Source organism: Pyrgilauda ruficollis, unplaced genomic scaffold (genome assembly GCF_017590135.1).
Source record: "Pyrgilauda ruficollis isolate IOZ18807 unplaced genomic scaffold, ASM1759013v1 scaffold24, whole genome shotgun sequence".
Classification (NCBI taxonomy): domain Eukaryota; kingdom Metazoa; phylum Chordata; class Aves; order Passeriformes; family Passeridae; genus Pyrgilauda; species Pyrgilauda ruficollis.
Window position 1 is genome coordinate 4,150,759 of NW_024523648.1, and position 23,965 is coordinate 4,174,723.

General features: G+C 38.7%; 1 protein-coding gene across 1 annotated transcript in view; it reads right to left on the minus strand.

Moving 5' to 3' along the window:
* Window positions 1-2,416: 2,416 nt before the first annotated feature.
* THEMIS (thymocyte selection associated) overlaps window positions 2,417-23,965 on the minus strand; it is a 71,369-nt gene continuing 49,820 nt past the window's right edge. Inside the window, exons 5-6 of the mRNA XM_041470081.1 lie at window positions 12,319-12,469; window positions 2,417-2,565 (exon numbers count right to left, since the gene is read on the minus strand). Coding sequence (XP_041326015.1) covers window positions 2,417-2,565; window positions 12,319-12,469 — 300 coding nt within the window. The remainder of the gene's footprint in view (window positions 2,566-12,318; window positions 12,470-23,965) is intronic.

Genomic DNA, 23,965 nt, shown 5'->3' on the forward strand with positions numbered 1-23,965 from the left:
ATCCCATTTTTGGTGTCAGGGACATAGGAGGAGACATTACAGCAGCACCAGAGTTATTCCAATTCAATGGCTGCAATGGACTTTCAATCTTCCCATTTTCTCACACCAGAAAAGCCACAGTTGATATTTGTAAAACCGTCCAAAAGATTGTCAAACTGAGCGCTTTCCTCCTTAAAAAAGAAGAAACAACTCATGGCATTAAGAAGAGAAACTTGTCATGCTGAAAAGAAAGCCACACATTTTAAATGCTTCAGAGTGGTGTGGTTTTTGTTTTTTTTTTTTTTTTTTTTTTTTTTTTTTTTTTTTTTACTTTCTTTTGAATATTTTATGAAAGGTTAAAATATGTTAATGATGGTTGTTGCTATAGCAAACTCAGGCATCTGTAGTGAAGTCTCTTTCTTAATTGTTTGTTGTTCTGGAGTGATGAGGTCATGTTAACATCATTGACCCTCTGGGCACATTTGTTCTATCAAAATTAACATAGCAATGACCTGAGACAACTCTCTGTTCTTTTTCTCTCCTGCTTAGGATGAGGACTAACATTTTACCAGGGCATGCTTCAGCCCTGATCATGGAAAGATTTTGAGAGGGTCAGTGGTGAAACACTGCAAATACTATATACTGATTTTTTTTAATGTAGACCTAACTGCTGAGTCTTACTTCTGTATTTCATCAAAACTATTTTTCCTCCCAACAATTCTATTTAAAATTATTTTAGATCAAATTACTTAATTTTGATAAATCATATATACCAAATAACTAAAAGTAGATATTAATAAATGGCATACATGTCCTGAGGAAAGGAGGTACCATAGGTAGGAAATGGTTAACTGATGAATTCTTCAAGAACTATTATGATTAGATATTAGGTATTTGACACTTTTTATAGAAAGAGACAACATATTTTGGTGCATTATTATCCTGTATGTAAGCCTAAATCAGCCAGTTTGGTTATTTTATCTGTCTACATATTTTTTAAGAATTTTGCTTGTATTAAAGATTAATTACATATGCCCTCGTCAAATCCTTATTTCCCAAAATGCTCACAAGTGCAAGTGTGGAATCTTGATAGAAACTTATTATGCTAGAAAAAAACCATAGCACAGATTTCTAATGGCTGGGGGAGAGCAGCAGGCTGGAGAAGCCACATGCTCCTTGGCTGCCTAATGATTTCAGAGAGAGGTTATATCTGTCAGCCATTAAGGACAAAATTTTTTTGGGATTGCTTTATAAACCAAAGATTATCGAAAGAGAGTGATCTCCCTCAAGGCAGCAAAGGTCCTTTTCTTTCATGTTTTGCTAGTAACCTCAAAGAGGACAATTAATAAAGGGAAACCTTGCTTTCATTAACAGGGAATTTAAAGGGCAGGTGGATAAAGACTTTGAAGAGCTGATGCCACAACAGTAAGTGGTATAAACAGATGTGAATCCTCTAGGCTGGTGCTGCTTCTTGAAAGTATGCTTTCCCCTTAATGCCTATGGTCAGAAGGGATATTTTAGTCAGAAGAGAACTTAATTCTCTTTTTCTCAACTTCTTTACATGATAGAACCTCAATAGCACACGGACTGAGGAAGAAATGTGTTATGTGAAACGTCCTACTAAGTTCCATTTTTAGTCTTTTCTGTACCTTTGGAGTCTCTCCGTCTGTGAGTAGAGGGAGACATGGCCACACACTGCCCTGGATATTCTGAGGGTGTTGAGCACTGCAGAAAAAACCCACCTTACTTCATATGCACTATGTTGCTTAATTTAAACACAGTATGAATGTTGCACATAATTTAAAAATAAATACACAGTACATTTTGAAATTAAATGCTTCATATTAAATCTCTGAAACACAATATTTCAAGTTTTTCCTGAGTTTTCAAGGGTTTCTTGCAAAAGAAGCAATTCAGCCAAACCAACTGAAATTCATAGAAGGTTCAACTATGAGTGAAAAGAACTGTGACCACAGTTTCACTCATATTTAGAAAAATTCTCATCTGTGTTTAGCTGGAAATGACACCTAGAGATTTTTAGAAATAAAGGCCCTCGTCACTGGCACTTAAACTCACTGCAGACTGCCAGAGCAGAACCTTGCAGATTTAATGAATCTCAGATAATGCCTGAAAGCTATTAAAGCATCAAAACAGTCATGGACAACAAGGCATCCACTTCCAGAAAGAGGGAAAGGGCTGCTTTCAGAGCACTATAATGTCAGAGCAAATTGGCACAAAACAAAGGTGACATGGCTGAGAGGTCACAGGTGACAGCTCAGAGGAGCCTTTTCTGCCTTACTCACAGGACATTGCAGCAACAGCAGAAGTTCCCAGGGGAAAACCTCTCTTGTTTTGGGAAGTGAAGGTTACCAGCCAGGTTACTGAAAAATCACTCTGCCTACACTTGTTTGCATCCACAAGTGGTCCCAGCTTACACTCACCTTCTTCCTTTGGAGAGTGTATGGTCATTCCTAATGCTGGTGCCATGAAATACTTTTCTTATGTTTTCAATTATGTCTTCATCAATATAGCTGTAGTCATGCTCTTCTTCCTCTTCCTCTTCTGCCTCATAGTTTCTTGCTAGGCCTGAAAAATCAGCAAAAAATAACTCTAAGGAAATGGAAGACTCTGCCCTTGGCCTGGAGAAGAAAAATTGTATAAATCAAAAAGACAACCATAAAAGCAAAGAAAACAATGTTCTCTTCATTTTCATATTTTTCAGAGATCCTAAATGATTTGCTCAACTTCATGAACAGTATCTGTAACAGAACAAGAATGAAAATGAGGTGAGCACTTTACAAGTGTCTTCACTCAAAAATTCCTATTTCAGTTTTTGCAGAAGCTTGTACCTCTAAGTTGACCATTCCCTGCTATCTATCCATAAATAACTTTAAAGTTTATTGAGAAGTTTAGCTGGTGTAATCACTAACAGCATAAAAACAGGCAGATAAAATTATCTCACCATTTTCTTCAAGAGAAGAGCAGTCTACCTGCCATGAGTTGCTTGTACCATCCTTACCACAGATGCGCTCCCATGCTTTTGTGTTTCATTGCCTGACAAGAAGAGCCCTGCAGCTAGGGAACCACAGTGATACCTTGGGGTTTCCTAGAGCCAGAACTCCCCTGTTGCTTCTTATTTAGAAGTTGATATAACAGAGACACGGAGTTGAGAATGGCATGAGTTTAAAATGACAGGTTTTGAAGTGCATTTCTGTATGTCCACCTAGACTGGCCTGAAAACCTTTCAGAAAACAGCAACGTTTTTCCACAAAAGCAGAGATCCTCTTAGTGGCTCCAGCACTGTGGCAGGCTCTACTCTGCATCTGGGTACTGTAACAACTTTACTTGACAGGTCACAGTTCTGGATGCTGCCAGGAAGCCCCAGGGTCTCATCCTGTGCTTGAGAGGTCCACCACTCCCCTGAGGCTAGAGGAGGCTCTTCAGGACATGTGGGACCACTGAACTCATAGAACTAAACTCCATAAGGATCAGTCCATGAGTGCCCCATTTCACCCCTCAGAGCCACCCCATCCCTTACACCAGCCTGTGGTGGCAACAGGACCAACTAGAGCTGAGATGATGCTGATATCATCACAGATCCCCTGCAAGACAAATCATCCTTAGAGTTTCTCAAGAAGTCTGATAGGGCATGGAGCTGAGAGGATACTGTATTCTTAAAGCCAAAATATTCACTTGAAGTCGCAAACCAGTGTGCAACACTGTTGTGGGTACAGCTGTTCCTGGCTGATTAATTTTCTAGGGCACAACCTGAAAGAACTTACCATAGTGTACTATCTGACCTCCCAGCAAGCCATGTTTGTCAAACAGGTTCTTCTTTATGAAACCAAACTTCTCAATTAAGAATCCTCCCAGTCTTACACTTGCAACGACTGTGTGTCCCTTCAACAGGAGAATAACTCTATAATTTGCCAGCAGTCTCCAAATCCCACTTGTGTTCCTCCTGAGACTCTCCATGACTGAGAGAGTCAGTCAGTCTGACTGAGACTGAAAACTGGGTAATAGTAGTTTCTTTCTGAAGGTGTGATCCTTTCCTTTATAGGTTTTCAAAGGCTGGAAATAAATACGAGGTTAATCAAGTATCTGTCTGGCTATACCTGTGCAGAGTTTATCACGGACCTATATAGCATGAGTCCCCCACTGCTGAACTAGCAAAGTATTTCCAGATCTGGGCATCAAAAGGAAAAAGAATCCCAAAGCAAAACCCCAAACATATGATTAGAAATGCATGGAATACCTCACATGTGGCCACTTGTTAATAAACATTTCCTGGTTTGTAGTTCATTTGCAATTTGGCTGTGCTTGATATCAGTAAAAGCAAACTAATGAATAAAACAGGCACTGAAATAATAAGTTAATCCCTCTGATTCAGCGAGGGAAATGTTGTTTGTGCACTTAGACTTGCTAATACGGATATAAGGTACAGATTGCTCATGGATGGCATAGCCAGGCTTTCTTCTTTCCCAAACACATGTGAACAAATTGATACACTCCTAAGCAAGAGAGCTCAAGGAAAAAGAACGTTGATGTCATCAGGCCAGACTAAATCACAGCTGCCCACAGTCCCAAACCTGTTCAGAGTTCCTTTTGAAATGTATATATTTACACTTCAATAAAGCATTAAGCAATTAATGAGACAAGCTGAACAGTCCAAGGGGGATTCTGAACACTGAAATCAATGCAATTTTCTTCCCTGTTTGAAAAATAAAAATTTATTAGCCTCAACACTGAATTACTGAATCAGATAGGCCATCTCAGTCTGCCGAGAAAACAAGGCTTATGTCATCGTGCTGTCCATCCATCCATCAATTTCCTCAGTACTTTTACAAGTTTATTTCTGCCAATTTCAGTCAGATTTGAAAAGGGGACAGAAGTCTCACAGTGGTTACTAAAGCTAGAGTTGAATTGGTTCCTCTATTAAAAGAGAAGCGTGCAGAACACAGCTGTTATCCACTGCATTTGGCAGCAGACAGCAGGATAAATCAGTCTGTGCATATTGGTTGGCCACTCAACACACACATAGCTCCAGACCTGCTCTTTTTCTTTTGATAGGAACACTGCAAGGAGAGTTTTGGTTATTGTCAGGAAAGACAGAGATGAGCAGTAGGGGACAACAGTCCTGAATACTTATTAAATAAAATTTCATTAATTCTGCTCTTCCTGGAACAATTTGTATAATTATATTTGCCTTTATAGTGGAAGGCTAGTGCTCTGCAGACTAAAAATTTCCATTAATTTCACTTGTATCTTTGAGTGAGGAGGATGTATTGTTTTTTTCTCGGAATATGCTTGCAGTTTTTCACAAATTTCAAGGTCAGAAATACTTGTCATAAGTCTCCATTTTGCCCTTCTTCAAAAAGTAGGCGACAGAAGTGACCCAACTCATCAAGACCCTTGGTTGAAAGAAACAAGAGTTAGAGACCCCAACTCATGTACTTGTACAACTCTGCACGCCTGAATGCCTCTAGCTGTGTGACCATAACATAGTTTTATAGCTCTGGTAAATATTTCAGATCAGTTTTAACTCTGCATAAATTAACACCCAATCACACAGTGTTTATTGTTTATTTATGCCTAACTTGAAAAAAAACAGTTGTGAAATATTCTACATAATAATGTTATGAACTCAACATGGTAGAACCACATCCTTATTTCTGAACATCACTTAAGTGAAACTGCACAGAACGAAAGGTATATGCATAAACCAAGCATTTTTATGAGCAGCAGCATTTTATTTGCTGTGAGCCTGGTTCTGATGCTCCTCAGTGCTAATGAGAACTAATTCCTTAGGGAGTGCTGCTGAAAACCGATCAGTGATAGAAGAATCAGAGCCCATAAAACTAATGGACTGTTCCTTGAGCTGATATCCATCAACCATTACTTCATGTGATGATGTAGCATATCTTTAAAAACTGTTATATGCCACAATCAAAATATTTCACATAAACTGTAGGGTTGCATTTAATGTATGGGTAATATTTATCTTCCTCTGGAATCTCCTAAACTAATGTTTGGAAAAGATTAGTCTGAATTTCTTTAAAAGACTCTTAAATTTCCTGAAATAGAAAACTGTTGACACTTTTCACTGTCCTTTTACTTTAAAATGTTTTTCTTTGTCAGTTTTTTTTCTGGTCTGTTTTGCTGGTTTTACTGAACTTTTTGAGATCTAGTTTCCACTGTTTCACTACTGCCTCATATAAAATAAATCCCCAGTGTAACAACAGCTCTTGCAGATGAGAAATGGTTGCCAGAAGTTTTAAACAGTCTCATATTTCTTGTCTCATCATAAGTTCCTGCAAGAGGATGCAGAGTGGGGCTCAGGGCACCATCGGAGATGTTCAAGTGCTGCTCTGCACAGGACTGGGGGAGCAGAGCCAGCAGCACTGCCAGAGAGTGACATGAAGATGAAGTACCCTTTGGTTTAACTACATATAACGCTGTCATACCTCCTCCTTGGAACCACCTAAACTCCTGCCTGAAATCTCTGAATATTATCACAATTAAATAAGTCATATCTAATAAACCAGTGAAATTAGAAGGATTCAGAGCCTGTGCTTTCTTCTTCCTGATGTAAAACAAGTTAGAGTTTGGTTGAGAGTAAAGCTGATTGAACATATTTAAATATCATTTACTAAAGTGTAGTCACATCCTATAAAATTGTATGATCTCCATATTTTCAGTAATTTTCTTGCCTTTTATTAAACTTACCTCAGAAGAAGTGTCAGCTAAGGATAAATTTTGTATTTACAGATGAAAATTACAAGACCATGGGAGCCAAAGAATCTAATATCAATTTTTCCCTATTCAAAGGCCAAGCTGAGTGGGGAAGCTGGAGGGAGTTGTCACACACACATACAGGAAAGAATTCCTAATTCATATTGCTTATTCCCTTGTACCTAGTTTAGAACACTAATACAAAATCCCTGTGATGTCATCAAAAAAAGAGCAGCTTTTATTTTTTTTTTTTTCAAAATAATTCAGAATTCTACATTTTGCTTTAAATTTTTGGGGTTTTTACTTTTAGTTCATTTTAATATTTGTTTTAGAGCACAGTGCCATAGTCAAATGCATTGTCTTAACTAAAGGGACAGCAAGTTACAGGAGCAGAAATTTCTTAAACCACCTTTGAAAATTTAGTAGACATGTGTGCATCCTAAAACACAAATGGAAGTCACAATCCTCTTTTTCTTTCCCCAGCCCACTAGCCTCCTAAATCAAGCACCTAAAGACAGAATATATAAATACTTTCTCTAAAATATCCTGACATCAATGAACAAAATCAACATAAACACTGTTTTGTTGCAGACTGCAACTATTCCAGAAACCTATGCCAGGAACAAGAAGATTATGTAATGTTATAGGAACTCCACTTGGAATAAATTTGAAACATAAAGAAAAACTAATACAGCAGATTTCTGATGAGAGTTATTATCCTGCAGATATTGCTACCATTTTTAATTAATTCAAACTCAGTCAAATATAAGAAAATAAGATAATATCTTTAGTGGCCTATTCAGGTTTAATTGCAACAGAGGAAGAAGGTTCTATTTCTTAGAATCAAGGATAATAAATCCTATCTTTATTCACATGAACTCTGTAAAGAAAGAGAGTAGAGGCTTTAAAATGGAGGAAAAACATGTTTTTCTTTTTGGAACTATCTGGCCTTTGGTAAGAAATAGAAGTTGTTTCTGTAACTAGGGGGGATTTTGAGAGTACAGATTCAACATCCTTATTAGGAATTTGAAACAGGTTGGTGTTTTGGAGGGTGGCTTAACATTCATCAGTAGAAGTTTAAAGATTAGTCAGTGAATGGTGCATTTCCTCCCACTCAAAACCTACAGGAGTGTGTCTGTGTTATTAGTCTTGACATATTTTCTAATCCATTATCTCTTGAATTAGCAGAGCAGAGTACACCCTCTGGAACAGACAAGCTTGCTGCACGCAGCATTGGACTCATGGGGATGCCTTGGCTGGTCAGGAAGAACTGTTCCATAATCTAACCCGCCCTCCTGTATAATTCTGCAATTATCTTTTAATCAAGCCAAATAATTTCGGACTATACTAACATAGAATTTTCAGAAAAAACTTTAGCTTTGATTTGGGTATGTCAGCATACAATCTGTCACTGTTCTTTGGACTGGGTTACATCTGCCTAGCTCAAACTCACACTATATTCTAATTTGGACAGGGTAGGTAAAGGCATAAAGGGATATACTCCAAGGAAATTAAATAAGAAGCAATTTCCTAGTCTTGCAAAAGAAGTATCGTTATGATACTACTTAACGATTTTCAGTGTGTGTACTAAGAGAGGTACTAGGAGTTTGCTTGAAATCCTCAGTAACAAAAGCTATCCTTTATCTGGTGTTCTGTGGACAGCCTAAGCCCAAAGAGTGAATAAGATGAACTTCAAATGAACTAATTGCAATTTTCATGGGAAATGAAGCAGAAGACCTGTGACTGATGGGCTTTTGAATCAGATACATGGCTAAGAACTCAGATGCATGGGAAGAGTTAGTGCTGTAAATGTTTGCAGTACCAGAGTCATGCAAACCTTCAGCAGTCCTAACACTTTTTTCTTTTAACTCTTGGTCATACACCCAAATCTACCTGCAAAGCTCAGGTCTCCAGCCATAAACTCGTGGAAATATATCAGAAAAAATAAGCTTGACTGACAGCTAAAGTTTAAAAAAATATGTCTGCTAGAAGCAGGAGGAGTTAAGTCATCAGTCTGCTATGACTACTGATATATGGGCCTCAACCAGAAGAAAAGTAAACTCTGCTTTCTCAGAAGGGATATCACAGCAAATATTAGGATCTTGATGGAATGAGGGCCAAGGGAAATAGATCAAGAACAATCAAGAAAAGATATTTTCAAACCTGAAAAAGGCCCTAGAAAAAGCATTCTTCTCAATTAGATTTTTCAGAATAAAAAGCAAATGAAGAATTGGCTAAGAAAAGCAGACCTGTGCTAGAAACTGAAAAATCACAATAAAAATCAAGTGCTTTTTGAGATAGTTAAAAAGAGTTATCAATGACATATAAATAAGGCTTAATGGGGTGGACAAAAGACTAATGCTATTATCTCTGGATGAATAAAGAGAGAGAAGGTGGACAGATTTCAAGCAGGGCAGATGGGACAGTCAGCAATATTGCATCATTTCACCATGGTACTGAAACATGTTCAGCAAAAGGTCCAAACCTGGAACTGTTGCAAAATGTCCAAGTCTGTTTACTGGTGTCCAGAACCATGAACTGCATGAGCTAACAAGTAGCATGAAGGAAAAAGAAGAAATCTTGCTGGTTCCATGGGTATCAGAGGCAGGTCTCTGCCTGAAGAGCCCCCTGAGAGTTTCTGGGTCAGGATTTAATGGAGAGACCAATATGAGTGATGCTATGGGTGCCTGCTACAGACACAGTGATTCATTAACAGAGCAGTCAATGGGAACGAGCTTTCCTCAGCAGGTTTGCAATGGGAGGAGCAGCTGAGATGGTTGTCCTGCCATCCAAAGGGACCTGAACAGGTTGGAGAACTGGGCAGAGAGGACTTTCATGAAGTTGAGTGAAGGAAAATGCAAGGCCTGGGGAGGAATGACTGGAAAACAGCTTTTCCAAGGAAAACATTGGAGTCCTCAAGATAAGCTGACCATGCACCAGCAATGTATCCTTGTGGCAAAGTGGTCCAACACCTTCTGGGCTGCATTAGGCAAAGTGGTGCCAGCAGAGATCCTTTTCCCCTTGATCAACACTGGTGAAAACATACCTAGAGTGTTGGGTCCAGATCTGGGCTCCCAATACAAGAGGGACATGGATGTTCTGGAGCAAGTCCAGCAGAGGGTCATGAAGGTGATCTAGTGCCTGAAGCACCTGAAATAGAAGGGGAGGCTGAGAGGGCTGAGGCTGTTCAGCCTGGTGAAGAGAAGGCTCAGGCATGATCTTATCATTGGGCATCAGTACCTGAATAGGAAGAAGATGGAGGCAGACACTTCTTAGTGGTGCCCAGTTACAAAAGAAACACAAGCAGAAACAAATATCTTCACAGTAGAAAAATGGAAAGACCGAGTGACCTCCCAGTCCTGTTATTGAGCTGAAGCTTTAGTAACAATGGCTCCATACTGCTTTTCTCAGCCAATGGAGCTCAGCTTAGAAACTGCTGTACAGTTCCTGTAACAGGCACAGGAACTGACTCTATGACTTCACTTTTGCACAAACTGAGAAGCTGCATTCAGAAAAATATTCGAAAACTTTTCACCATAAAAGCACTTTGAGACTTCAGCCTGTGTCACGTTTCTTGTCTGTGAGGAGTCTAGGCCAATAAAGTTAAGCAGCTACTCAAGCACTGACTTTTGTGCTTGTGAATAAGCCAGTCCTCAGCATAAGTTTTACATCTGTCTTCTTCCTCAAAGAGGCATTGGTCACATTTACTTCAGATGTATTCCCTCTGCTTCCCATGTCTGCCTCACCCCCCAGAGACTAACCCAGGCAAGTGATCCAATTAATCCCTGTAGCATGGACAATGGTTTTCAAAGTCAAGCCTCAGTGATTTACAGGAAGTGCCCTTAACAAAAAATGAGTACCAGGTTAACCTATGTTGGTATTCCTTCTTTTTTTTTTTTTTTTTTTTTTTTTTGGTGGGATTTAAACTGAGGATACTGTCCTTTGTACCTGCTGACATTTAAACTTCACCATTTACCACTATAAAATCTAATAAAATCATTAAACAGTGAAAAAACAGAGCCTGAAAAGAGATTTTTTCAAAGCCACAAAATAACAAATCTGGAATTTTATTTCAAAGCTGCCAGATACCAAGATATCACGCTGGTTTTGGCTGGGGCAGAATTAATTTTATTCACAATGACTAGTACAGGGTGGTTTTGTGCTGAACACAGGGTTGATAATATGGAGATTTTTTTTTTTTTTTTTTTATGTTGAAGGGCTTTTTTTATGAGCAGGGCTTGCACAGAGCCAAGGGCTTTTCTGCTTCTCATACTGCCACGGCTGGTGAGGGAAGTTGGAGTTTGGAACAGGTGACCCAAACTGACCAAAGGGATAGGAGGAGGAAGGGGGATGTTTGGAATGATCGAGTTTGTCTTCCCAAATCACTGTTACACAAGATGAGGCCCTGCTGTCCTGGAGATGGCTGAACACCTGCCTGCCCATGGGAACCATGAATTAATTCCTTCTTTTTCTTTTGTTTATGTGAGTGGTTTTTGCTTTCCCTGTCGTTATCTCAACCCACAGGTTTTCTGGCTTTTTCCCTTCTAGTTCTCCCCTCCATCTTGCTGGTGGGGGAGTGAACAAGCAGCTGTGTGAGGCTTGGTTGCTGACAGGGGTTAAACCACATCACTTTCAATAGTCAGTCCACAAATAATCAATTTCCACAGCAATAAGGATTAGTGAATATTCAACATGACACTGTAATTCTTCTCCAGAAAAGTGGTTTATGTAGCTTTTAGAAGTTTCAATACACATACTTTCAAATAGACAATTCTTTTAAAGAGTCTAACACAATGAATGACAAGAAAAAAAAGGAGAATTTTTATAAGAAGTTCTTCTATTGACATCAATTATCAGTTAACAAATGCTGTGAGGATGAATATTCGTGCTTTAGTCTTTGAAATGTTCCAGTGTTGTAATAAATGTGATTTTTTCATATTTCAAATATAACCTGTGACCAAGAGATTAATGAAATATTTTTTTAATATTAATTGCAAAGTTGAAATATGTAAAATAAATTTGGATTTGTCCTCTTATGGTCTAGCTTTTCAACTTCAGTATAGTTCATTTCTGAAAAAGGAAAAACTTGAAAATAGAAAAATTAGCCATCTATCAAAATTATGGGAAATACAAACAAATAGAGAAAAATGTTAAAATAATTATCGGTCAAGTAATTTGCTCAGTATTATTTTGTTCTTCAAAATACAAAAATATGAGTTGAAGGCATCTCCATATCTGTAATGTAAATGGCTTTCTCATCTTATAACATTTTGGGATAGGTATTTTTTAAATAACAGATTATGTGTAAGCGTCACTGTAAAGCAAAAGGACAGCACATGTTTTCCAATCGTCTGTTCCTAAAAGCCACTGAATATTCATGCTTCAGTGTCAGACAGAGTTTAATACTATGCTGCTGCTGAGAGCTTGGATGAATTTGCCTTATGGCATTTATGGAGGAAAAACAGAAAACTTCCCTTTTCCTCCCTCTTTGACTAAGCCACAGATTCCAAGTGAAATCACACAAGATACTCCTGTATGACAAATTTTCATTAGGGCTGGGGTTAAGCTTTGTTATATTAATAGCTCAAGCCATAAAGCTTAACTGACCTTTAGTCACAGTGGTTTCCACCAGTGCAGCTTTCCCAGTCATGTCCTTATTGTCACAATGCACCAAATCATTTTGACAGCTAACTTGCAATTCCAAAACAGCAGCATCTCGATCTGAGCATGATTTCTTGGTGGTGTCTACGTAGAAATTCTGAAATTAGATAGAATAGCACATTAACTTTCCATGTAAATTGTTCTTCCAAACTGATGTGACAAGCAAGAGCAATATTCTTTGGGTTATTTCTGTGAGTTTTAACTACAGATTTTTCTGTTTGTCAAAGTCATCAATGACATTTACCACAGAGCTTGTCTTTCAGGCATGTACATCACAAAACAACATGACCAGGAGGCACTCTAGGTGAAGACATTACCTCTAAAACACATCTGCAGTCTTTCTTTTCTTTTTTATTTTTGTCTATATGGTGTCACACAAGAAAAAGGAGAATTATGTACCCCTTTTGGTTGATTCAGATTACTTTCTGATTAACTATTTTTATTGTATCTATTGTAATTTAATGTGTTCTGTTACATATTACATCACAAACTCATATAAAGTCTGACATTTCAATTACATTTACCCAGTAGCCTTCACAGCATAGTATAGTTAGATGATGGGAACATACAATTGCGTTATTAATTATAGTTTTATTACATTGAGAAAAGTAAGTTAGATGGCTGCAATATCTGCATCCCTTGAAATTCAAGCTTCATACACACCTTTCCATAATTATGTTGTTTTATTTTTAATTTTGAGGTATTTATGTCATAAATGCTTTCAGTCAAATACATATTTTTAGCTATGTAAGTAACAGTCAATTAAAAGTGTCAAAAATATATCTTTGGTGAAGCTCTACAGTAGCTGCAGTGTAGGTACAGACCAATTGCAATCATTATACCAGAGTCTATATTTTAGGAAATAATCAGTATGGATTTTCCATTCAAAATCAAATGCAGATTTTTTCCTTAGCAATGACAAAGCCCATCCTATTCAGAGAGATAAGGTCAAGTTGGTAAATCTGACAGTAGCTACACAGTAAGAGGATCTGATCTTTTCAGAATCAACCCACAATTTGCAAAGGCGCAACACAAGCCCACATTTTACAAAAATTTGCCCTTTTTGGAAAAAGATATCAGCTAGCAATGAAAGAAGTCACTGGTAATCAAAATAGAAAATTTGGAAGAGTATATTAAGCAAAACAGGTGAGGATGAAATCTATAAAACATAGGCATGATTTTGCCCAGTGGGTGGGTCACAACACTGCAGAAGTGGAAGACTCCTATTTTTCAAATAGAGGAATCTCTGTTACTTTTCTCCTTTTCTTAAACAAAACTCCACAGGATCTATCTACAGGAGTCAGCTGAGTTACAATATTCAATGCATGTTTGTGCTCTACAGGTTGTACAAGGTTGAGGAGCACTCGCCTTGGTTGCAAAAGAATCTCTGAGGCCCAGCAAAGCTGTAAGCAGTGATGTAATTCACAAAATACTCAGGGCTTTGTGAAAGAGAAATTCAGCTAAGAAATACTTTGCCAAGAGGACAGAAATGTCAGAAGAAATTCTTCACAGCTGAGAGCTTAACTTTCTTTCACCAGGAGGGCATGGCCTTTCTTTCATCTCCTTTTCTTGACCTTCAGCACCTAAACAGGCCTGTATACCCCACCTGTTTGTTGCCAGACTGTCCCAATTATATGAACACTCATTTTATAAGCAGTTATTGAGAAATGTCCACCTTCTGCTTGGGGAAAATAAATGCATAAATAACCATGTTTCAGAGCCGCCACTGAACGAGTCCCATCCTTAGTATCAGTTGTTGGGGTACCATTTGTTGGTTTCTCTGGGTCTGGATTGAAGGCACTCGAGACGACAGTTCATGTTGAGACTGTGAGCTCGGCAGCTTTTCATTAGAAGGCGCAAAATGGCTAACTATCTCTTGTCTTTTAAGACTAAACTATTAAATTAAGAACTGAAACCTAGATTATTTTCCCTTTTACCATGAATGACGGCCAAAGTCAGTGCTCCCCTGGTCGTCAGGACACCTCAGAGCAGGCAGAGAAATATTCCCAGTGCTCTGGGTTTCCACAAGTCATACCTCTTTATCACAAATTAAAGGTCTTGGGAAGGGTAGGGTAACTTATTCATAGGCAGATTATTCCTGTGTTCCAGTTGTTTGGCATGCTTAGCACACAGAAAGTTTTCATTTAATGGTCAGCTTTCAGGGAAGGATGGAGCCTTAATTTAAACTGTAGACATAAAAAAAAAAAAAAAAAAAAGCTGTTTTTTTTTTTTAAAAAAGTGTGAATTCTCTTATTTTCTAGTCAGCTCCTTATTTACCCTATTAATACTAGCAATAAATGTGATGTATGAGTATGTTGAGTTTATTTATTTTGCATTGCCTTAACTAATTAAAAACAGGCCTTGGTATCAAAATAGAAAGATACCCTCATTAAGAAAAATGTACCTGGAATTTGTGCTAATCTTATAATTCATCAGCAAAACCACATGCTGTGAAAAATTGTTACCTGGGGCACCTTGTAAACAAATTAAAATATGCAAAACTCAAACATTTAAAAACAAATAGGATTACAGAAAATGAACTGTCACATCACTTTATGCTGAAATCTGATAGCATTTTAGCATCCTTAATAGCACTATAAAAAGTAATTATACTAGAGACCAACAAAGATAAGTTTCTTTTTTATAACTGTGTAACAGAGAAGTCTTACAGTTGTCTTTCAAATACTTGGCAAACTTAACAGCACAGAATTTCTACCTAGGCAGAGTCATTGTTCCACTAATTTAAAGAAGTCAGGATATCAGCCATGATTTTCAATAGCTACTGCCAGAAAAAAACATTAATTCAATTAAAAACTCATAATCTGAGCTGCAGTCATTTGTTATAAAAGACTACTCATGAGGAAACCCCAAATCTCAGCATTTGGAAAATAAAACCAGCATCTACAGGTGCATAAACTAAAAATTTTACAGAAATGACTAAGAATTTCCCATTACATCCTCAGGTTTTCTTGTGGTCCAGGAACAAAGGAGTCAAAGCACAAATCTGTAAAGGTAAATGAGTCTAAATATGAACAGTCCTTCTCTGGAAACACGAGGTGTTACATTGAAAAGGATAAACACAAAAAAACTGTGAGAGCTAAGGTGAGAACTAAAAGACTGGAGATGCATCACTTTAGTAAGAACAGAAGTGTCAGAATTCAGTAGAAGCTGTAAATGAGTGCAGTGTTTGTCAAAGGTGCACAAGCTGAAAACACTGCAGAGACAAACTGTGTTTCAGAGCGAGGTGTTTGAATCAATTTCCCTTTTTCCCTCCATCACCTGATGAGTTCTGTGTGTGTGTGTGTGTGTGTGTGTGTGTGTGTGTGTGTACATGAACTCTCTTCTGCAAGCAAGGCTTCCCTCTGCTTTTCTGCTCCAAAAGCTGTGAAATCTGACAATAGTTCTTATCAGTGGCACTGGTCAAATAGTAATGTTTTCCCTATCTACAGCCACAGTTGCACAAAACCTGTCCCCAAAATGCTGATATCCCTTACAATATAAGTGTCTGCTCTTATCCTCCTCTCACAGCTCCAAGATGTGTTCTCCCCTGACTTAAAAAATTTGGGCTACCAACAATTGTATCCATATGAATATGTTTTCATTACTGTGTCAAATGGTTTTTTAAACTCATTTACATTTCTGTTATCAGTATGATGTGGCAATGAGTTCCAGAGTTTATTTCTGCTCTGAAATTAACTTTGAGTTGCAAGGTTTCTTTTTACTTCCCTAACTCTTAATTTCATTACTTTTCTCCCATCATTCAGATTTTTACTCTTTTTCTTGAGTCACCTTCTTTAGGTAGCAAAGTTTCTGGTCTTTAATCTTTCCCCTTCCAGGAGTCCAGTTATAACTCAGGATGCACAGACTTTGGAAATTCCTGCTCCTTTGCAAGATACAACCCAAAAATACTGAAGGCAATCCCTATCCCATACATGCTTCAGACAGCAGTATTTGGCCACAAATACTCAATCAGCCCATAAAATAGCACAGAAGTTCTTACAAAAAAACACCCCAAAACCCCAACCAACCAACCAACCAAAAAAACCTACCAAAAATCCCCCGAAAACCGCAATAAGAAAACCACAAAACAAACAAACAAACAAACAACAACTCCCATCCTCCTCCATCTCTGGGGGTGTCCACCAAAATTATTGTAACCACTGAGATAAAACAGAAAAAGGAAAAGCTCTTAGAGCAAGTAAGAAAAAAGTCTTTTAAATCTAGTTGTAAAAAACCAAAATAATTCTTGTTCATAATGCACATTATTGTTTGGTTGCTTTTTTTTTTTTTTTTTTTTTTTTTTAAGGAAAGAACACCTCAACATCATCTAGAACATTCAGAGTAAAGAAGGAAACATTTGTTTAAAGTACAGAAAAATTTGGAAGCAACTATGAAACCAACAGCTGTCATAACCTCTGAAAATGTGGTGAGAGATATAGTGCCATAATACAATCTGACAAAACTGTGCTTTTCCAGGCTGAAAGTCAAGCTGTTACATGATTACAAATGACTCTAGTGAAGAGGAGTACTCATTGCTGGAGCAATCAGTGCAGGACATGGCACTACACCTTTGGAGTACATTATTATAAGTCACCCATGCTGGTAGATACAGAACATAAACCTTTTACTGCAATCTTTAAAAACAACTTGGAGTGGCAGTATTTACAGCCATCAGAAACCCAAGCCAAATCTCCAGATACATATTTATTGCTTTGGCATAAACTGCATGGGTATATTTATCTCTAAAATGCTTAATTGCTGCATGCACCTTTCCACCAGAAGAAAAATATGTATACATAGAATGAAAATGTGATGAATGATTTCACTGTCCAAACACAGACAAAAAGGAAAATTTATCCCCACAAGCTGCAAATGACATTTCTGTAAGAGGGTCACACAGCACTGTATTCACCAGGAAGCCCAAACCAGGCTGGATGAAGTTTTAGTTTTAAATATTTTGCAGAGTATTTCAAGGAAATTGTGAGAGAGGGTGGTAGAGAGAGACATATCAGTATTCATAGTTGCTGATTTATAAAGAAGATTTCATAAGCTTCAGAACCTACAGAATTACAACCTACCTATATAATTTTGCTCCCACAGTCATTTTATCTGCATGACTTTCTGCAGAGACAGTTTGGAGCTACAGTGGGTTAGAAAATAACCACAGATTGTGTTTCCCATGAAGTATCAGCCAGAGTAAATGCCATCACATTCAGAGCCTTAGACCATCCTGAGTCACAGATCTGAATTACTTTAGGGTTGGAAGTGCATATGTTGGAGTACATTCTGGAGTAACTACATTGGTCAGATTTACACCATGCTCATCATCAGGTGATCCCCCCTCTATTCCACTCTGATGGAACCCCACCCAGAGTACTGCACCTAACTCTGGGGCACCCAACATAAGAAGAACATTGGTCTGCTGGAGAGGGTCCAGAGGAGGGCCACAAACATGATCTGGAGCACATTTGCTATGAAAATAGGCTGAGAGAACCGGGGTTGTTCAGCCTGAAGAAGAGAAGGCTCTGGGGACACCTTCTGGCAGTTTTCCAGTACCTAAAGGGAACTTACAGTAAAGAAGAGGTGCTCTTTATCAGGTAGCATAGTGATAGGACAAGGGGAGTCGTTTTAAGCTGAAAATCAGTAGGTTTAGATTAGATTTTAGGAAGAAATTATTTTCTGTGAGGGTGTGAGGTACTGGCACAGGTTGCCCAGGGAAATTGTGGGTACTCCATCCCTGGAAGTGTTCAAGGCTAGGTTGGGGTTTTGAGCAATCTGATCCAAGATAAGGTGTCCCAGCCCATGGCAGGGTGTTGGAACTAAGTGATCTTCAAGGCCCCTTCCAACCTAAACCATTCTATGATTTTATGAAAATATATTTCACGTGCTGTCTGACTAAAAATCTGAATGGATGCTCTTACCTAACAGATGGGAAACACAAATTTGAATAATAGGAACACACACAGGAACTGCTGACATGTCTCAAAATCTCTATTATTATGGCAGACAATTAAGATTGATTTATTCCACTTGAAAAGAAACAATTACCTTTGGATTATTATTCACTTGTATCCCAAGGTAGCCTTCTTGTGTGATCTATTGGCAAGCCAACTTACTTTGCACATCGAGGTAATTTTTGCAAGGGCACGGTGTACCCATAGCAAAGGGTACTGACAAGGGTCTATGATTTTGTAGCAAAGAATTTTAACAGTCTTTCCCATTGCACTGATTCCAGTACATGGTATCAAGTCTTCATTTTCCACAGTCCACTGGAGTGTGGAAAAGGAGAAGAGCTAGTTAGAAGATACTTCAGAAAGGCCATGGGTAATAAAGAGGGTCCTCATTTAGTCTTATTAATATACAGGATGAGAGCACTTTGGAGAATTATTATTTGCCTGCAGGACTCATAAGGTACTATAAAATGCAGATTAACAATTTTGACAAAGAAGAGGTCAAGGTTATATAATTTCAAAGACAGAAACAAAATTATGTTCATTTATGAGTTATTGTCTGCCTAAAAGAGGGAAAAAAACCACATGAACAAATTAAGTTTTGTGATCCACATTAAGGTGCTTAATAAATTTCTTCCTCACAAGGTACTTTCTCTACATACCTACAATATCACAGTTAATTTGACTTTCATTGTCAGTAGTCTGGGTTTCATCATAGAATCATAGAATGATTTGGGCTGGAAAAGACCTTAAAGACCATCTAGTTCCACCCACAGTGCCACAGGCAGGAACACCTTCCACTGGACCAGGTTGCTCCTGGTTCTTTCCCAAAGGTTAAAAAGGAGAAAAATATAAATAAAATCATTCCTGATTGTAGGCTAATGTTACTGTAGGCACATTCTAAGGGTTCGAACACTGTATTTAAACTCTTACATTTTCCTAATAGTAGGGACAGGATTAGTCAATCCCTGTTCAGAGTTTCAATAAGAATATTTGGATTTAAAACCAAAACAAACCAGAGCAGAAAGCCGTGTTCCAGCCAGATCCATTCCGACAAAAATAAAATAAAATAATATGCCAAGCCGATTGGTCTTGGAGAAACCAGCGGCACCGTGCTGTGCCCGACACGCAATTTGTCTGTGAGCTGGGACAACCGATGACATAGAAGGAATGACACAAAAACCCTCGACAAAAGGAATAAGCGGGGAAGCAGGCTGCGGGCACCGCTAGAGGGCTCCGCATCCCGGCTCATCCCGGCTCATCCCGGCGCATCCCGGAGCTCGGCCGAGCGCTCCCCGCGGAGCGCGCTGCCGGGAGCGCGGCTCAGCCGTGAAACTGGAAAGCCTGGCATCCCACTTCTCCTCCGACAGACTTCTTCTGGTCCACCCCTCTCCCTCCGTTTGAAACGACACACTATAAATTCCTGGGACTACAGAGGGAGGAAACAAGGCTTGATCAGATTTGATGATTTTTTGGGGTGCAATGTAGTGAAACGTTAAGATCTAATAACAGGCTGGGGTTTAATAATTATGGTGGGGGAGGCAGAGAATAACAAACAGAGGGGAAAAAGGGATCCAGCTGATAGGATGGCCCTTAAAAAGGGCTGTTGTACCTGAACAGTCCATGCTTTCTTAGGAAATTTTGTGAGGGCTTTAAGGAGGTAAGAAAATGCTGCCACTCTTCACTGACTGTCCCCACAGTTCAGGTAAATTTTCTTCAGTGAAAGGAAACAAAAAAAGTTCCATGATGTAATCAATAAAAAACCACACTAGAGTGTATTTCTATTGCATTCTACAGAAATTCTTTGCTTGCTCTGAAAATTCAGAGCCCCAAGATTTTAGTTGTTAATCCAATGACTTTCATGTACTCATTCACTGCTCACAGTGTTTGTTTAATCATTTGTTGAATGATATCTTTTTCTCCTCCCCAGATTTTCCCAGAATAGTACCGATTGTGTGTCAAGAGACTTTAGAATTAAGTTTTGCTACCAGAGATCTTTTATATCTCTGGGTAACTAAAACTGTCAGCCCCTTTTTCCCAGATATTTTTCCTTCTCTGTGTGTGTACAAGCAAGAGAAGAGAAAATTATGTTGGGCACCCTTGAGTGGCTTGGGATGAACCAATGCTGTATTAGCCTGCACAAAATCACCAGGCTTACACCTTGCGCTTAGTGTTAGAAATCAAAAAGGTTATTTAAAAATCTTTTAGCAATAGTTCAAATGCAAAATACAGAGCTGCATAATGCTCTCCCAGCTCCATCTCTTCCCTTTTCTCTCCCTGCTAAATACATAAAGGGGAGAGTGCTTGATCCCCAGTGCCTCAGAGCAGAGAATAGTTTTTTTGTCTTTACTATAATGTGGATGATAATATTACATTTATTTTTGCAGTGGTGTCTTTATGTTAAGGTTTGGCCTTTTTTCTGAGTACTTAGTCTTAAACAGCACTTTGCCTCTTCAACACACCATGCAGTGAAAGAAAAGTATTGTTTTCTGTATTTCACGTGCTGGCAAATCAAAAGGCATTCTTTTCCACATTGCTTCAAAAAAGTGGGTAGGAACTGGTGAGATGCCACCAGCTGTCAACTTTCTACACACCCTGAGCTCTTCACCAGCCTGCCTTCCCTGCCATTGGGCACAGAAATTGCAGCCACACTTGTGAGCTCTCAGCTAAAAAATTAGGCATGGGCTGTTTCAGATTGGGCTGAAACTCAGTTAGTATCAGCCTGTAGAAATCCTACTTTCCATGACACTCACGAGAGTCCTGAAAGGAAGTAAGAAAAGGATCCCATAGTTTCACAGTAAGTCTGATGCTTTACACCAAGGCTGGCTTTGCTTTTCTCCTGGGTTAGCCACCCACTAAACAGTGAAGTTCTTGGGAGGAAAAAAGTATACACCTGAAGACCTAAATTAATGAGGTCTACTTCTGTATTACAAATGCACCTCACCTTGGCAAATGGAACTGCTTGTTTGTTCAAAGACTATGAAATGTTGTATTTTGTGCTATCACCACTTAAGCAGAAGATGCGGATTCTTTTTATTTGTCTTCAATGGAACACTAACTGAAATTATAATTACAAGGGACAGATAATTACCTGCAGGTTTGCCAAACTGGAGATGGAATATACTCAACAGATTGAAATCTGAAGGCTGAAAATGATGTGAATGTAAGTGCAGTTTAGTGTGTGGAAAATTTGAATTGAAACTAAATGAAAAGAAAAATGAAATTTCCTGTAAGTTCTGACAGAGGACTCCAAAGGAGGTAGCCCACACTGCACTGTTGTTCCATCTATCTCTCCCTCAGTCCTCAGATCTTCTCTGCCCCTGAATATTTAAATAACATCCACACTGGTTCAGGTCAAAATGCATCTCACAGAGTATTTTTGCTTCACCATCACCTTACGCAGACACCAAGGAAGAGTAAGAACAGAGCAAGTCAGGATCTGTTACACCCAAATACACTCTCAGCCTCTTACTATTTTCAGCTCAGGGAATTTCCTGAGTTTGATGTGGCTTGTGTCTTAGTAACACTCAAAGGGTGTCTCTTCCAAGTATTTGTCCAGTCTCCCCTTGAACTCCTGATCTGCTTCCAGCCTTGTTCTGACTCCCCTTAGTCTGAATGTATCCTGCCCCATTTCCTCTAATTGTGGTCCTGCAGAGACTGGGGGTGAGGTGGGGTGTGTGTGTGTGCGGGGAGAGTGGGGGAGTGAGATTTTTTAAATAAATTCCTTTCAAGTTCTTACTGTTGTGCTGGCCTTCCTAGCATGTGTCTGCAAGTCCAGCTGCAGAACTCACCCTCTACCTCCACTTCCTGCTTGACAGAAAATGCTGTGTGCAGCAGACAACAGCCTGGGGAAGGCAGCAGGACACTGAAATTACTAGATCCATCAGACTGGATTCGGTCCTCAGACCCTGGATGCAAATCTGCACTCATTCCCTGTAATTTGAAAGCGTTATTCTGGATTTGCTCAGTCATGGCTGAATTCATCATCAGGCTTCTTGTTTTTCAAAATCATCTGGTTTCCAGGCCACAGCAGGGAATGTAACAGCAGGAGTGAAAGGAAAATAGGTTATTTTATTAGCAAAATCCATTGCTATTCTAACAGGTATTTCTGCAACGTTTCAATTCCTTCAAGAATTTTGCCTTCACACACACATACACACATATAAATGTACACAGAGATATGAGTATATAAATATTTCAACTTGCCCACTAGAAGCCAGCCTGTTTTGTCAGAAAGAAACTATTCTGCCCCATTTTTCCTTTCCTTTTTTTATTGTTTATTCTCTGACATAATTTCAAATTCCTGACAATTAATTCCCTTGCAGCTGTGCTGAACTGCACACCAGTGGTGAGCAAACCCAGCCAAGTCACAGGGGTCTTTGGTTTGCTGGCAACAGTGAATCACATCCTGTAAAGGATCTGGATTTTTTCTCATCAGAAAGGATGTTCACATCCTGATGCTTTTGGCAAATTGGGAAGTACCTACCCACCAGAAAAAAAATTCACTTCTGATTACAAATACTTACTAAAAGTATTAAAAGAAGACATTTTGGTCTGTTTCTGGCTGTTGACATTTTAGATTTTGAATTTCCTCAATTCATTACAGGGAGCAAGCATTAAGGGAAAGAAAGGCTTTCAAAACCATTTACTCCCGGGTATCAAAATGAAACTGTGTGATACCATGTGCCAACTTCTGCCTCCAGCTCCAAACCCTGCCTTGAACCACCCTCCCTTCTAAGCACTGACTCCACTGGAGGTCTGAGTTCTCTCCCAGAGAGAGGCTGTAGCCCAGTCAGCCCCAACACCAAGCTGTGAGAATGAGAATTGAATATCCCTCTCTGCTCATAACTGTTTTCCATTGCTTTTGTTGCATCCACTCCCTTTCCAGGTTCTCTCCTGAGAGCTGGCTTTGTAGGAAGGCCTGGCACTCCAACAGTGTTCAGAGCATTTAGAAGGCCTTTTAAGCATATTCAGAAATAGTCTGCTGAAAAGAGAGGATCTCAACCCATTGCTTCCTAGCTTACCAAAAAAAAAAAAAAAAAAAAAAAAAAAAAAAAAAAAAAAAAAAAAAAAAAAAAAGAGAATCAACACAGAGTTCCAGAATTAAAAAAAAAAAAAAAAAAAAAAAAAAAAAAAAAAAAAAAGCAACTGGAAAGTCAATCTAAGAAGCAGCATGGAAAACACTGATGGTGGTACTTTGCTCATATGCTAGGAAATGTCAAATAGCAGAAGAAGGTTAATATTCAGTAATTTTTCTTCATACCTAAGATATACCTGGTTGTTAGTTCCAACCATTCTGTAGATGACACTAAGGATTGCACAACCTTGAAAGTGGAGATTGCTCTCCCCCAGTTCATGTTCATTCACGTTCAGCATATATCCAGCTTCATGAAATAGTGTCTGAACTTGGCGGGTAGTTTAATGTACCAAACCTGTCCTTTTGAACCCCCTGTTCAAAACTTTGCAGAAAGATTCTATGTGCAGAAGACATTCTAAATTGTAAGTATCTACATTTCCTAACCAAAATAATGAAGTAAATAATTCCTGGCATTTACACTTTTACAGAACCCAAGAAGACATCCAGGTTGGTGGGGCTTTAAGCACTGTTGCAGCTGACTAAAGCATTAAACAGCTGGTGGCAT